Source organism: Malurus melanocephalus, unplaced genomic scaffold (assembly GCF_030028575.1).
Source record: "Malurus melanocephalus ecotype Western Australia unplaced genomic scaffold, MMel_1.1 scaffold_408, whole genome shotgun sequence".
NCBI lineage: Eukaryota > Metazoa > Chordata > Aves > Passeriformes > Maluridae > Malurus > Malurus melanocephalus.
The window spans coordinates 376,494-393,103 of NW_026623640.1; the positions used below are offsets into that span (position 1 = coordinate 376,494).

General features: G+C 34.6%; 1 protein-coding gene across 1 annotated transcript in view; it reads left to right on the plus strand.

Annotated features, from left to right (window-relative positions):
• Positions 1 to 16,610, plus strand: part of RYR2 (ryanodine receptor 2) — a 288,052-nt gene that overhangs the window by 87,643 nt on the left and 183,799 nt on the right. The window contains exons 11-16 of the mRNA XM_057379481.1: positions 5,066 to 5,140; positions 8,423 to 8,579; positions 12,251 to 12,415; positions 13,523 to 13,644; positions 15,533 to 15,716; positions 16,404 to 16,539. Coding sequence (XP_057235464.1) covers positions 5,066 to 5,140; positions 8,423 to 8,579; positions 12,251 to 12,415; positions 13,523 to 13,644; positions 15,533 to 15,716; positions 16,404 to 16,539 — 839 coding nt within the window. The remainder of the gene's footprint in view (positions 1 to 5,065; positions 5,141 to 8,422; positions 8,580 to 12,250; positions 12,416 to 13,522; positions 13,645 to 15,532; positions 15,717 to 16,403; positions 16,540 to 16,610) is intronic.

Consider the following 16,610-nt stretch of genomic DNA (forward strand, 5'->3'; position numbering starts at 1 on the left):
AGTGTTCCCGTTTCAACTAATTTGCATTTTGATTTGCAATATGTATTTTAAAGTGATGACTTCAGTGCAATTTAGACCCTTCAGAAATATATCATTATGGAAAGCAATTAATTACCTGTGACAGAGAGAAAAGTGCTCCTGGCTTTTCAAAGCCATTTGGGCTGGAGCAGACTCCAATTTCTCAAACCATGCATTCAGAATTTGTCTTCATGAGGAGTGGATAAATGTATCCTTATTTCTGAAGCAGTTTTACCATTCCTGTCTTGAGACTTCCTTTGGGTGAAATATATTATGTTAATGCTTTTACAGATTACATTGAACACTTAGTCCCAGAGATGGACAGATTTTAAAACTAGTGTTGAAATTGGTATGTCTTAGCCAATCCCAGCTCCTTTTCATTTTCCATGCCATTCTCTGACACCTTTTGTTATGGCATTATGAACTAATGAGGTCTGTTGTACCTCAGAAAGTTTGGGATCTGGCATGTGTGTGGAGCATGATTTATGACTGGTACGCGAACTCAGAAACTTTTCAGTCATAAATCAACAACCTTTCCCCTGCACCCAAAACGACCCTTGAACCTTGAATAGTGATGGCTTTGCTTTTAAAAGTTGTTTTGAAAACATACATAGAACATTTTAGTGAATGATTTTTCAAACTAAAGCCAGCCTTGTCTGTCTTTGAGAGGAGTGGAACAATTCCTTTCCCTTGAACTTTGACACCTTACTTGGATTTATTAATTTGTGTGTAATCCAGATACAGTTTGCTCTTTATGGTGTCCTGATTCCGGATTTGCAGGTTCTTCAACCAAGACTACTTCAGCAGTTTTGAAATGCTGCTATTTAATGTAATTTATTTTAACCTCATTTAATTTCCATTTTTAGTCAGTTAATTTCAGTGAAATGATTGTCCTCCTTCTGCTGAACAAAACTTTAATAAGAATATAAATTCGATAATGATTGTCCAGGGGATTTGACACGTGGTAGTCTGTTTTAAACCCGTGTAATTAATTCATTATTATAATTCGAGATGATAGATTCAGATACTGAGCTTTCTTTTTTTATGTTTGCTGCCGCTTTCTCTCTGCATCTCCTCTTGGAAAACTGGAGGAGCGTGCTTGGAGAACAGGGAGAGCAGGACCCGTWCCTGGGTGTCTGATCCCGCCGGGGCTGTGGCCCAGTGTCCATGGTGCTGCTCCCATGCCCCAGACACTTGGAGACAAATACGGTGGCCGGTCCCAGCTCTGGTTTGGATTAAGAGGAATTAATTAACTAGATCAAGCTTTTGTAATAAAGATTACCTGAAAAGTCTCAAAGGTTCTGAATTACTTATAGATATTTTATTTTGAAATAAAAGTGGTTAATGTCCCTAATCCATAAGGGGAGAATATATCGATAAAATGCTTTGGATAAAATAGAAAATAAAAGGTCACAAGTCAGTGTTACGGGTATGGCTCTGAAGATGCAAGGAATCACAAACTTTGAAGAAGACTAATGCTCATTGTAGCTTCTTGTACTCTCTTTTTCTGCTGTTGCTTGTATTTTCCTTATACACTTACATTAATTATAATTTCATAATAAGGTTTTGTGTTGTGGAGGTTTTCTCTACTTTTTGGCAAGTAATGTGTATCTGCACCTTGCAACTCAATTTTATTTCATCTTGTCAATGTAAATGTGTAATATCTCTTCAATATGCAGGGACTTTCTGTGGATTATTTCAAGTCATTAAAAGCAATGTTTCATTTGACCTGGCAGTACCAGTACTTGATGTGACTTACTAGTGCCAGCTTCAGGAGGGATTCAAACGTTATGAATCATCCTTCCTTTTCAGCACTGAATTGTCATCAGAAGTATATAAAAAAAATGAGATGCATCCTATCAAATAGTGATATCGAGAGCAAGTACTAAGGAAGTTGTTTTGAGCCATCTCAAAGCAGTTTACTACATTTATTTAATGAAAAGTGCTAAAAATGAATGTTCAGTTCCTTAGCATAAAAACTTTTGAGATGGTCTAGGTTATGAACTTATTCATCTGCTCTTACTCAACAAGCAGCATCTGTTCACTCTGCATGCTGTTATGGTAAATGCAAAGTGACATGCCCTTCATTGAAAAAAATCTTTTATTCAAAGTCACCTTTTCTTTGTCATATTTTCTGTAGCAAAGACAGTACCTAGTTAAATACACAAGAGCTTGCATTCTATTCTAATGCTTTGTGCCAACTTGGTTTTTTCTATCACATATCTCCTTTCCTGTTTGTACAAAGTCTCTGTGCTCCATCCTTTACTCTGATCCTCAGGTTTCTCCTTTTGCTTCCCTGTAGGGATCTTTGATCCCTAGCCCTTCAATCATCTCTCTTACTTTCAGTCCCCCTCCAGATTGCCGTCACTTATTTTGTTGAGGCTTTGCTTCTACCTTTTTGACTTTTGTCCTTGAAGTTCTAATACTATCTTTTAATCTTTACTGCCTCTGTTGCTACCTGTTCATTCACATGGGATTCAGAGACAACCCTAGAATCCCTTTTATTTCCTCTGGTAAAAAAGTCACACTTTTTTATTTAGGATTTTTTCTCTTCTGACCCATTTTCTCATCTTACACAACCATTCTAAGACTGATAGCTCTCTGTTCCTTTGAAGGAACAGAGAAAGGAAATAATGGTTAGCGAGTCACATAAAAGTAAACTATTTGACCCCTGAGAAGCCATTCTTTTAAGATGGGAGGTTTTTAAGATGGGAGGTTTTTTAGATGTCTAATGCAACACTGACCCAACAGCTATGTGTAATCCAAAACTAGCTTCAAAAGAATAATCAAACTGAGAAACTGATGACAGCTTTTGGGTTTCCATTGAGAGAAAGGGCTTCATCCCTGAGAAGTAAAAAGGTGCCAACTTGAAACATTCTTATGAATTTAAACCTCTTCTTCAACCTGATTTTTCATATAATTAATGACTTGAAAACTGCGGAATAAAATTAAATTTTCTATTTTGCAATATCCAAGTGCACGGATTCTAAATGCATTTTTGTGGGTGAGATTCATACTGAAATTAGTCAGGATGTAATATGTAATCAGAATAATGTTTCAACTTTGAAAAAAATCATCAACCCCCACCCAAGCTGCCCGAACAAACAACCCACACCCTCCCACTCCCAATGCAAACCAACCAACCAAGGTGACATTTGATCTGCTATTTTTGAGATATAACAACATAAACCCTGTCTGGGTCTGTTAGCGGCAGAAGAATTTGAACAAATACCTGAAGAGCAGAGAGAATATCAAACAAATAGCTGAATTCAAGGCTGTTTAGCAATTACATTTTACTGTACTAATAAAGGTAAATTTTTATAAAAAATAAAATTGACTTTGAATTCCAGTTCCCTCTGTGAGAGCGAAATGAGAGACTTGCTAATACCTGCCAGCTGCTCCTATCACTACAACTATTGCAGCAAATGGCTGATAATACTTGGAGAAAATAGTGGATATAAGGTCAAGGGGTGAAAATTACACATTTTTATATATATCCACTTGTAATTTCTTGCTACATGGAGCATGTGCCAGAGTTTCTGTTTTTACAGGTCATGAATGTTCAGTGTGACTGATTCTGTAATCATAGTGAGATGTATTTATTTTGTGTTTGGACTAATTTTTTTCTTTTGTATTATTCGTCTTCATTTTTTTGCCATGTCTGGGAGTGTTTGTTTCCAGAATACTTTTTACTCTACTCATCTAAAGATGAATTTTAGCACATCTGTAGTTTCATGTGTGCTTAACAGTACTGAGAAGTATATTCTAACTCTATTTCTTTTGGTTTTGAACTTTTTCTTTCAATGCTGGGTTTTCCTCTGTGCTAAGCATTCAGTCCCTCTGTATTATATCACAGGACTTTGAAAGCTAGTACGTACTAGCTAGATAGTAAGGCTAATAAAGCTTAGTAATTACTATGTACTTGATTCCAAAATTGTAGTCCTCAAAAAATTGCTTTTAGCAAAGAATTGGGAATGCCTACAATTTCATTATTAATATTGCCTAAAGTTATGCCTCTGGCTGTTTTTGGTGGTGCCTGATCTTGGCTGAAGATTGCAATGTTTACTCAATCCATAAGGTCTTCCAGAATCTATAAAATTAGGCCATTGTTTGGCAGTGTTCCCTGACATGCTTGGTCTGATAAGCATAGTCACAGCACTCCTTTGTCTAAGTGACTCCGATATTAATTTTGTTTAAATTCTGTCAGTGTCATAGGGCAGAAATACAGGCACAGACAGGACATAAATTTAGAATGGCAACACTAACTTTCCTCAGTGTTTAATCTGAAGACAAACCAGTTTACCAGCTCAGGGCTTTTGGTGGCCATAAATCTTTACCATTTTGTTAATCCAGTATATAGCACTTACCTGTGTGTAGAATAATGGGGATAAAAACTGTCTATGTTTTTGAGGCTCAAATGACTCTTTTCTAGAGATACTTAGATTTCTGGTTATGTGCAGGGATTAGGGAGGTCATTACATTTAAAAGTTTGTAAATACTGTTAACATCTAAGATGTATGAAGACTGTGTCAGTGTGATTGTTGTAATACCTTCGTCATTATGGTATTAAAATAAATACATGTTCAAAGTTCAGTATAATCAGTTGCGGTTGTTTTAGAAGTGTAAACTCTGTGAAAACACTACCTTTCTTGAGAGATACATACAGTGATCACAAATCTTTGTCATGATTTGATACCTGGTTTTTGTTAGAATGTAGAAATGTTGTAATTATTAGGTTATTGACAGTATTTTTCCCCTGGATTCTCTACCCTTAAAACAGTAAGAAAAATGTCTAAGCAAAAACTATATATACCTTGTTATTATGAATGTCACAATAATGGATGCTAAGGACAATTAAAACAAAATTTGAATAACTAAGTCTGAAGGTTTAAATGACAAGAGTGGGTTTTTAATCTAATAAACTTTGAATCTGACAAATGCAATAATTGTTTTGACAATCTTAAAATGACAGATGTGTTTCAATGAACAAATGCATATGATGACGACTTCTGCTGAACATTTAGTCTGTACCCTTGTTGGTTTTCAGAACTGTCCATTATGAAGGCGGTGCTGTGTCCATTCATGCTCGTTCCCTTTGGCGACTAGAGACTCTAAGAGTTGCGTAAGTAAAATGTAGCTCAGAAAACAACATTTGGCAGGAGACTTTTTGTATAGCAAGAATGATCTTATAAAATCAAAATGATAATTATAAATCCAGACTAGTAAAACTAAAATAACCCTTCAAAAATTCTTTGTATGACTTTGATTAAATATTAAACAAGTTCTTATAGAGGGTGTGTTTGTTTTGATTTTTTTAGGTTGTTATAGCTGTCAGTGAATTCACAGTTTACATTTTTAGCCCATTCATGACATAAACAGGACTTTTTCCTTAAATCATGTATGACATTCCTCACCCAGCTTGTTTAAGACATTAAGAAGTCTTTAAAATAAAAATATTACAGGAAAAATTCTATCATGCATTATCAGAAGTSTTGGAATAATAGTAAGGAATTGTGCCTTGTTTGTTAGGGTAACTGCAGTGTAAAATTGCACTTAAATCATATTACGATGTGTGCTTGTGATAAAGTTTCTAGGGACTAAGAAATTATTGCTTTTTAGAGATTAAATCAGAGCAGCTTATGAAAAGGTTACACTCCAGTGATGCTGTTTTCTTTGTGTGCATTTTATTAATAGGATAACATTAAATGTCAGTGATAGGGCAGTGAAAATTTTCCTTTGGACTAAAATAGGCCTTGAGACAGTGATAACAGCAATGAAACTTTGGAAGGATCTCTGTCTTTTTGTTTTCCTCTTGGCATTTACTTCTGTAATAAGTAGTACTGGAGCAATGTGGGGGTCCAAGAAGTGACAGGTTTCTGTTAAGACCATTGTATCTATCACTTTGACAGGCATTGTATACAAACTTTTGAAGGGTAAATATATGAACATATATGACTGAAAGAAATGGTAAGAACTTTCAAAACAATTATAATAAAGACAATGATAATTCCTCTTAAAAACAAACAAACAAACATGATTTACTTACAAGGAAAGAAAGAACCAAGTAAAATCTCAAGAATAACATTCTCTCCTACATGGCCCTCACCAAACTATTTTCCTGTATGATATTCTAATTGCAATATACATTCAGTGCTGAATTGCTGTCCATTACTATTCCTGCAAATGCTTCAATTTGTAGCTTTGTATATGCATGCCTGAAGTTCTCAATCAGTTGCAGTCCTTCACAGAATGACTGCAGATATAATGTTATGTGAATTTTACATTTCTAAAGGAAAAGCTTTTTTCTCTGTTCATTTGAACTCATAAAAATTGCCTGGGCAGTCTAAATGTGCAGAGATACCCTTGGATTGTCTTGCCATGGGACACCGAATACTATTGCTCATCATTGCTTTTTTTCCCGAAAGGAGACAAGGTTTATGTTCTCACATTGAAAAAAATATTTTTTGTGGTCAGAAATGGCTTCACAAGATATTTTCTGCTCAAAAGGCTTTTCTTGTTAGTGCACATGAATTGTTATTTTTCCTATCCTGCGGGCATGAACTCGGACCATGGCTCAATTACGCTACTTTTTTTTTTTTTTCTCATGGTCTGTAGCTATTGGGTCCAAAAAAAAATTGAATCAGACAAGAGAAAAGGCAGCTCCTCCGCATGAACTGTAATATGAAAGGTGCAGAACTGATGTATTTTACCAGACTCAGCCACACAATAGCTGAGATTCATGAACTGACATTTTCCTGTCTAGAGAAACAGAAGTTATGCTAGAACACTCGACTCAGATGTCCTTTGATRGAGTATATGGACTTTGCTGTGCAGGGGAAAGAAAAAGATCAATGTGTTTCTAAGATATAAAGCACTTGTTTCCTTCTATCCCAAAGCTCCCTTTACTTAAACCAGTAGAGACTCTTTAGATTACAAAAGAAAATAGTTGAGGGCAAAAACCATTTTATTCTTCTTTCCTCTTTAAAACCAGTAACTGAAAAGGTTTAGAAGTTTAATCACTGAGGTGTAATAAATGCTGTTACATAACAGAAACATTTTAAAAACTGCACTTTGAAAATGTCTGCCTGATCAGTTTTGCATACTTTGCATGCAGTATGGCCAACTCTTAGCAAGACACATTAAACAAGGGGATGTTGGTATTGGATGGGTAACTGCTTTAATCTGCTACATCTCTGTGTTAGGGAAAAGGAAAATGACTTAAAACTTTCAAAGTGCTAACTTAAAGGAATTTTCAGACTTCCATGTGAATATATACAAAACCACATACATAGAGACTTGTTATGTTTTTAAATGCTGTAGCCAGAATTACTTTGGAAGGCAAGTGAGAAGATGCAGTAATACAAAATTCTGATATTGGACTGAGTTTATAAGCAGGTTAAAGTCGTAAGGGTTCATTTGTACATTTCATTGCTATTGTGTGACATGTCAATAGTTCTAAGCTCTTTGAAGCCACAGTAAGCATAGAGAATTTCTAGTATTTGCGGAAGCACAGCAGAACCTTTGTAGTTCATCATACCTCTATTATCATGGGCATTTTGCAAGCACAGAATAAATACATGATTTCCTCTCCAAAATACAACATTGACATACATCTGAAGTTTAGACTTTTGAAGATATAAGACTGAAGCAAGTTTTATGAAGGCTAGGAAAATATCCTAGTGGTGAAAGTTTTCCAATCTAAGGAATATTTGAGAAACCTTCAGAAAAAGCCTTTGTGAAATACATACTTATGAGTAACCCTTGCATAAGTTTAGCTTCAGGAATTAAACAGGAAGAACAGCAGGGCTGAATTTTCAGTTTAGGGCAAGAAGTTGGAAACCTGTGACCTGTATTTTAATTTGTATGGTTTTTGGGGAACTTAAACTTTGCATTTTGTTACTTCTGTAGAATATGAAGAAGGCCCATTTTTTTCTTGATAGGTCTTCCACGTTTATTTGAGGAAATTTTCTATTTTTTTTTAAGCCAGTTTATTTTTGCAAAACATTTAAAGTGTGCTTTAAATCTGCTGACTGCTAACAGATGAGGCCTCTGGAAGAGTGAAGAATCCCAGCTGCTAGTAGATGAAATGTTCGAGAGGGAACTGGCAGATCTAAACTCTTTGTGTACAGCATAAGCCTCCATTTCTGTAGGCGGTCTGTACTTTCTCTCAAGGGGAATTCAGTCTGAACAAAGGCAGCTTGTGCATAGCAAGACCTTAATATTAGATTTTAGAATGGTTTTGTAGAGGATAACCACAAAGTAGCCACTTTCTTGGTGGTATTCCAACATGTGAATTTTATATTTTTTAGCAACTAGATGGCAATAGATTTTAATTTAAAATATTTTTGCAAGTAGTTGATTTTTTGCTTTATTTTTAATAAATGTTTTCTATGGACTCTCTTAGGTGGAGTGGCAGCCACATTAGATGGGGACAGCCATTCAGACTAAGACATATAACAACAGGAAAATATTTAAGTCTCCTGGATGACAAGAGTCTTCTTCTTACAGACAAAGAGAAGGCAGATGTAAAATCTACAGCATTCTGTTTTCGGTCTTCCAAGGTATGGTGCAGCATTAATATTACTGGTAATAATTCCAATATCTTCAGAAAGCAAGATTTAGATATTTTATCTTCATTGTGATTGCATTAATTATTGGAGCCTTCTACTTTTTCACTGATTAAAAAAAATGCAAAATGCAATATAATCAATATCTAGAAAGCTTCTTCTATCATGCTTTCTCTGTGTGTTGCTACCTGGCTGTTTCTGGGTTTGCTTTTTTTTTTCCTTGTTAGTTTGTTGGATTTTTTGTTTTTGTTTCATTGGTTTGAGGTTTTTTTTTGCACTGCTTACCCACTTTGAAGCAGTTTACTCATTTCTAATTTGTTTTTCTGATTAATTTCTCTGCTGCTTCACTGCTTATGTCTGTTGGCTGACTTAGGGAAAAATTATATTATGGTGAGTTATTGAAATTAAATTGGAAAGTCAGGATTTCTTCCAGCAGATACTTTACTGTAGTCTAATCTGAAGTTACTAGAGTTTGATTTTTCATTCTGACAGCTTCAATAAGGATTTTGAGTTTAAATCTGTACTTTTTGTTGTGGATAAACAGTTAAGAATAATACTGTGGTAAGTTCTTAAATAGCCTTTGTTTTCTCATACTGTTCACCTCTAGCATGGAGTCTCTGAAAATTTTCCAACAATAATTTTATTGTTGTAAGAAACAATCTTCTAAAATATAAAGTAATAGTAAACAGAATTACTCAATAAACTTCTTTGTACCATTTAATTTATATATATATATATATATATATATATAAATTATTTGCCTGCCTGGGAAGATAAGAAAAAAATAGATACCCAAAAGCAGGTATATAGACTTTTGAACCTTGATAACAAAGACTGTGGTTCAGGTGATTGTTTTGAGAGTCAGACAATGTATCTTTTTAAAAACCCATTAGAAAAGTCAGAAAAATGCTTAAATATTTTAGGACAATGCATTGCAAGCATATTGGGGGTTTCCTGTTGCAGCTACTATAGATCTTAACACTTTAAACCAAGAGGGATAGAATAATTCATTCACTGATTTTCAGGATGAATTGCTATCAGGGATTACACCGAAAAGAAAAATTTAAACATATTAGCTTGCTCTTACTACATTTAAAAACCAGCCCTAAAGAGAACTAGAAAGCTAAATGCGTTTTTAATGTTTGTTTTCAATTTTTGTGAAAGCTTGAAAATATCACAAAGTTTTGCCAAACAGCAGTCAGAAGAAAAGGCTTTTCTGAGGAGCTTTTCTTTCTGGTAATTGGCATTTGTGCTCTGATCATCATATATTACCCTAATAATTATCATTAAATACAAAATATGCTAGCCTTTCAAGCACCTGAAATTCAGAAAATCCTTTTTTTTTTCTTTTCTCCCTAGCTTCACTAAGCACAGGATGTCCACAGATATCTACAATTTATTTCCCAAACATATCACTCTCTTACAGACTTGTGTTTGTAGAGATCAAATTTTGTGGATTTTTTTATCTTCCATTTGCTCAATATTGATTCTTTTTGATAAAAAAAAAAACCCACATTGTTTTAATATCACTATTCCACTGAATTAAAGTAATTTTATCAATTAAGAAATGGTTTTACATTCTGCACCAAGTCTGCTTCTCCTGTCCATAGTCTTTTCCAGTGGACAGAAATACATCAATTGTAATAAAATTTTATGTGTTGTATTTTTATGTCTTCAGCTTTTTCTTTCTTCTTCTTCTAAAATTTCATGGGAATTATATTAATTGTTAGCTTTAAAAGCAGCCATAAATTAGCTTCTTGCAATTGGTGAGATCTTAATATCAGCCCTGAAAATGTGTCACAGACAGTATATGTTAGGTCAGGTGACAGTAGATACAGTTGAAAGGACAAGCCATAATCATGGGAATCCATTTTGGAATGTTACGAGGAGTTAAAACAAAAACCTTAGACTTAAATAGCATGTTTAAGGTAAGGATTTTTAGAATATTCTTTTCAGCATTAGAATGAAAATTTTAAAAATTATTTTGCTCTTTTAGCCCATAACAAAAGTGGGAAGATTGGCTTGTGTTCTTGTATGTGTGAAATAAAAAACTGGTTTTGTAAAGAACACATCCTTCTGGAGACAATCTGGCCTGTTGTTAAATAAAGCTGTTCATTTGTAATGCATTCTTTTTTGTGTTACTGCGATGGTTACAGACTCTTGCAAAACTCACTTGTTGCTGTTTGTTTCAGTGTAATAAATAGAGATATTTGATCCTTGTTTAGAAAAGGTTATTAATCATCTGAGAATGAGGTGAGACTGCAAGTAAAATTGAAGGTTTTCATTGTGAAAATACTGTAGGAAGTATTAACAGATGGTTCGGTAAGGACAGGTTGCATGTGTGGTAAGAGTGTGGCTGGAAACTTCCATCATGCAGTGTCCATGCCAATGTAAAATTAATAATTAGTGATGGGGTGTTTTGTTTTGTTTTTCAGAACCCAGTTTTCACTGATGAGCTATTTTACAGCAGATAATGAGATTGATTCATTATATGTACTTTCTCAACTACCTGCTGTTTATTTATATGAGCCCAGCATTCCATTCACATCTTCCCCTCTATAAAAATTGGTGGCTTCTGTTCACTCCTGCAAAAAGTTCCATGTTTGGAAGCCCCCAAATAAATGGTGTGATGCCTGCTTCCCCCACACCATCCTCTACTCTTCTGTTTTTCTCCTATATGTAGTCCTGCATTTACTCTATGCTTTCCGGGCTGCTATGTTTATTTTGCAGGACTGAGCTTTGTTTAATGGGATTGATTTCAATCTGGGCTTTAAACCTACATGCAGAGATGTCAGTGTGCTTGCATCAGTGAGGCAGAGATCTTGTTCGACAAATTGTTGGCACTGCAATTTTTATGCCAAGTAAATTTAATTATAATTGGAATGCAGATTTCAGTATCAAACCCCTTCACTTTGTTACAGCCAGTAGAGTTCAAATGAAATTTGCAATAATACTTTAAATTAATTATCCCTTATCTTATTACACTGCTTTGTGAGAAGATTTCTGGATTCTTCTGTTCATATCTTAAGAAATTAATTGTGAGACCTGAAAAAAAGAAAATCTTACAAAGTAGAAGCAAATATGTTTACAAAGGTTCACAGTATCTCCTAGTAATGAAGAGTATTCAAAAAACTGGAACCTGAAATCAGAATCTAATTTGTTTTTTCCTGTATCATTTATTTGCAATGTCATATATGTAGCTTTTCAATGGCCAAATGATATAACATTCAGGTGATTTGTGCTAGCTTTTAAAGAGTTGAATACAAGCTTTAGAGAAATGATATGAGCAAAATAATAATTAATAATGAAATAGAAGCACACAATAACTCTGTAATTGACATCAGATTATTAATTAATCTGTATCAATGTTGTTAGCCTGTATCAATGGACGCAATTTTAATAAGAATTTCAGCACTTAAGAAGTGCTGAAAGTCATTTACAAGTTCGTGAAATTAACATCTGTATCCAGAAACAATCAGAAAACAAGCTGAATTGATGACTATGTTATATCTGAAAATTTGATTTCCATTTTTTATTAGTATCTTTAAAGAAGAATCTCAAATATTCTTTTAGGTCCTGTTCTGGATAATTGCCTAATATTTAATGTTTTATGCAAATATTAACATGTTGGTTATTATTTGTGTATATGTTTTTTTCTTCATCAGGAAAAGCTGGACATAGGGACAAGAAAAGAGGTGGATGGAATGGGAGCCCCTGAAATCAAGTATGGGGATTCAATATGCTTCATACAGCATGTGGACACAGGCTTGTGGCTCACGTACCAGTCTGCTGATGCAAAGTCTGTAAGAATGGGTTCTCTGCAGCGAAAGGTAAGACTGTAAACATGAACTCATTTCATTCACTCACAGTCTGATTGGGTGAGTGTGGGCTGGGGGGGTGGGAAATGAAGGGAGCTACACGAACCAGCTAATTTCTGGATTTCAAATATTTTAAGCGTGCCTTAGCATACTTAAAATATGAGAGCTTGGGGGTTTTTCAGTCACATAGTGAAAGTTAAGTGATGTATTGAATTCTCAAACTGAAGGCCAGGCAAAGTGGGTATGTCAACTGTAGCCATAAACTCACACACATTGATAAATCTGGATATATTTGATTTCAAACTAAAATATTAATAACAATGGATAGAATGTGCTAAAATGCCTTCCTTCAATGTAGTTTGGATTAAGGAGGCTTTTAGTTCAATGTATGCCTTTCCACATTATTACCTTTTGGGCTGGAATGTGCAAATTTTGAGTCCTGTGTGTTTTCTTTTTTTTGTAAAATAATCATAGCCAAGCAGAATTCTAGCTCAGCATCATAGAGTAGGGGAAGGATTCTTTTGCAACTTAACACCGTGTTGTTTTCCATGACTGTTTTAGATACCAGAAATTCAAAGCTGGAGCAGAGGTTTAAAATATTTAGGTAGACTGGGTTGAATACCTTCAAAGCCATGATAACTAAACCTGAAAGACTGTAAGTTACTGGAAATGACTCCGTGCGTCATCAGAAAAGAAGGCCAGTAACGCCCTTAGAAATGAGGGTCAATTAAAGAGTGCCTGTTATGACCTTGTATGCATTAAAGATTTGCTGTTCTATGAGGGAACTGTTTTTAATGTTGATAAAAACAAACAGCAAATAAAAACTCCTTAGATTTTTAAGTGTTTTTTGTTTGTTTGTTTGGTTGGGTTTTTTTTAAATAAAGTATGTTGTTTACAAGAGCTGTGGCTTTGAGATTATTATGGCACTGAACCTGCTGGCTCAGGACAGGTGTGTCCTCAGACTTGAGAAACCAAGCCATGGAACTATCTGGTTTTAATCAAATTGGGGTTATTTTGTATGTGACTCCATCATTTCCTATCCTGCCTTCCTATGCGAGTTTTCAAACTCCTTATTTAACATCTCATTTTGCAGTGACTGCATCTTGTTTTTGTTTTCAGGCAATAATGCACCATGAAGGGCACATGGATGATGGTTTAACACTGTCCAGATCTCAGAATGAAGAATCCCGTACAGCACGTGTCATCCGTAGTACAGTCTTCCTTTTCAACAGGTTTATAAGGTGTGGTTCTAAAATGACCTTTCCATCTCCTTTCTTTTTTATCTCTTATTTTATTCAAAGTGGCCATTAACACAACAGGGAACCCTTTATCCTTCAGAGAAAAATAAATCATTGCTTCTCAAATCAGACATTATGTCAATTATTTGTGTTTTTAGGAGATAAGCCCCTTGAGAGATACTGGTCAGTTTATTTTCTCTGTCTTCTAACATTAATTTCTGTTCAATCTTAAATGCATAAACATACTGAAAATGTAAACAAACCATAAAACAGATCTTTCCTTGCCAAAGTACAGTTTTTAAAGGTTCTCTTCCTTGGAAAACCTGGAAGAAGGAAATAACAATATAACTCCAGATCTGTAAAAAAACACCAATATACTATGAGGAAATTCATAGCCTCAAGAGAAAGTTTTTCTAAAGGACTATATGTTTTTTATCCTCACATTACACTTGGCTTATTTGTTCCCTTTTTATGCTACTTGTTTCTTTAATATTTGAAATATATTAGCCATTTGAAAATCATGTCAGATTTATGCAATTTGCTTTTATCTTCCCATTCCTAAATAATGCTGATAAATCCAATGCTTGAGAGTTCAATAATTGATGAAAGGCTCTTTCATCATCAGTGTAGCTTGCATTAGAAAAAGAATGATATGCAGTAAGATGATATGGAATCACAAAAATTTGTTAAGAACTCACTTGTCACAAGGAAAAAACAGTGTGGGAGATGGTGATATGAAAGAACCATTTCCTAAACCAGGGCACCACCAAAGACACACACATGTCAATTTGTTGAACAACATATAAAAAGGTACATAAAAAACAGTGGCCAAAATCACCTATCAGGAAAATTGTCTACTGTGTGACATTTGAAATAAAAAAGAAATGTAAGTCCTAGGTCACTTTGTAAATAACACACCTTCATAGAAGTTTCTAAGAATGCCATAATAGATAAAGACAATTTATCTATACATAAATAGAGAAAGGCAATTTAATGATAAGGTTTCACAAATCAAAATATTGCTAAATTACAATATTTTGTGGAGATTTTTGTGGAGCRCACAGGGAATCCAAGGTGGTGTTCAGCAGTTTAGTTTTGGCAGGATATTACTCCAAGAAGAAAAAGCTGGATTGAAGAGGATGAAAATTATTCTTTTAAGGGTATGATTCAGTTCTTTCTCACAAAGTCAGTAGAAAAACATTGCACTTTGTATAACGTGCTCACAATAAAAACCAAGTTTTAAAGATAACTTTTGTAGCTATACTTTCGAAACTTTACATTATTTGCAAAGGGATTCAGCTGAGCAGTGGGCAGGTGCAACATGAATGAGAACAGTCAGCCCTCTGCTTCTAAGAGAATGGTTATTGACTTCAACAAGGCCAAGCGTGAACTGGATTTCAGGGAAACAAAAAGGTTAATGAGGTGCTGACACAGAGTGGAACTGCTGCATCTTTCAACACTCAGAAGGGCGTAAGAACAGGTTAGAGATGCGTTTGAGGACTTCCATGAGCAATTTGGATTCTCCTCAGCTCTGTAGGACTGGTCTCTTCAACTCCTGTCCATTTCAGCTTCATGGTGCTTTGTAGAGGTTTACAATAACTTCTTTTCATCTTTTTCTCTACCTCTAGAACAACTACATCTGTAGGTAGACTATTAAAATGTGGTTTAGATTTAAAAAAAAAAATTAAGAGAAAATAATTTTGATACTTTCAGGGGAGGGAAGGGTAGACTGTTAAATGGAGAATGGTCAGACAGAATTTTTGACAATTTGCTGTCAGAAAATGAGTTGAGATGTGGCATCTAAACAAACTTGGCTTTCAAATAAAAAAAGAGTTTGAATGATAAAGTAAATTAATTTTCAATTCTCAAGACTCTTTGCATCTTCTTGCAGAGGCCTTGATTCTCTCAGCAAGAAAGTAAAGTCTTCCACCATCGATTTGCCTATTGAGTCAGTCAGTCTGAGCCTTCAGGACTTGATTGGCTACTTTCACCCCCCTGATGAACATTTGGAGCATGAAAACAAACAAAACAGGCTCCGAGCACTGAAGAATCGCCAGAACCTCTTCCAAGAAGAGGTACTTCTCTCAGTTTTACTCCAGAATTTTCCACTATGTTGGCTGCAAGTACTCTTTCACAGGATCTGTAGTATTGATGTCTAATATGGATTATTTTTGCAGTGGGTTTTTTGTATCCTATAAGAGTCAAACTATTTGATACATTTATAATCTTTCTAGATTGGCTGTTTTTCCTGCATATTTGAAGAAATACATTAAAAGCCTTATTGCTTTTTTAGTTTCTTAAAAAATTAGGTGACCTTGTGCTTGGAATTCTAACCATAAATTTCTCCTTAGTGTGAATCAGTTTTTTCAATTACTGTTTAATTTCTTGATGTAGAAGGATGTTTTGGTATAGTAAGCATTCTTTAAGTATTTTATTTAATGTTATCTGTTAATTTTCTGGCAGTAATAGTTGCCTATACTTTGTCAGATGCTTAAATGTGCTCCAGAATAGACATTTGCCTAAAATTATGTCATAATTTTTTTTTTGTTTAAATTTGACCATTCTAGATGGTAAATGTTTATTACTGCCATCAAGAAAAATTTTCCATCGGCATTGGTTGTGTGACTTCATGTATATATTCTTGTACTTTGCATCTCCTGTTTTCCATGTCTTTTTTTTTCCTTAGTTTTCTGAAAATCTTTTGTGTTTGCATCTAAAATACTTTTTATTTTCTCTGATGATCTGAACTTTTCTACTTTTAGGGAATGATCAACCTTGTTCTTGAATGTATTGATCGCTTGAATGTATACAGCAGTGCAGCTCACTTTGCAGATGTAGCTGGGAAGGAAGCTGGAGAAGCATGGAAATCTATTCTGAATTCTTTGTATGAATTACTAGGTAAGAGATATTATGGATTACTTGGATAGTTTTAGCTCAAAATAGTGAAGAATAAAGAATAAAGAAGCACA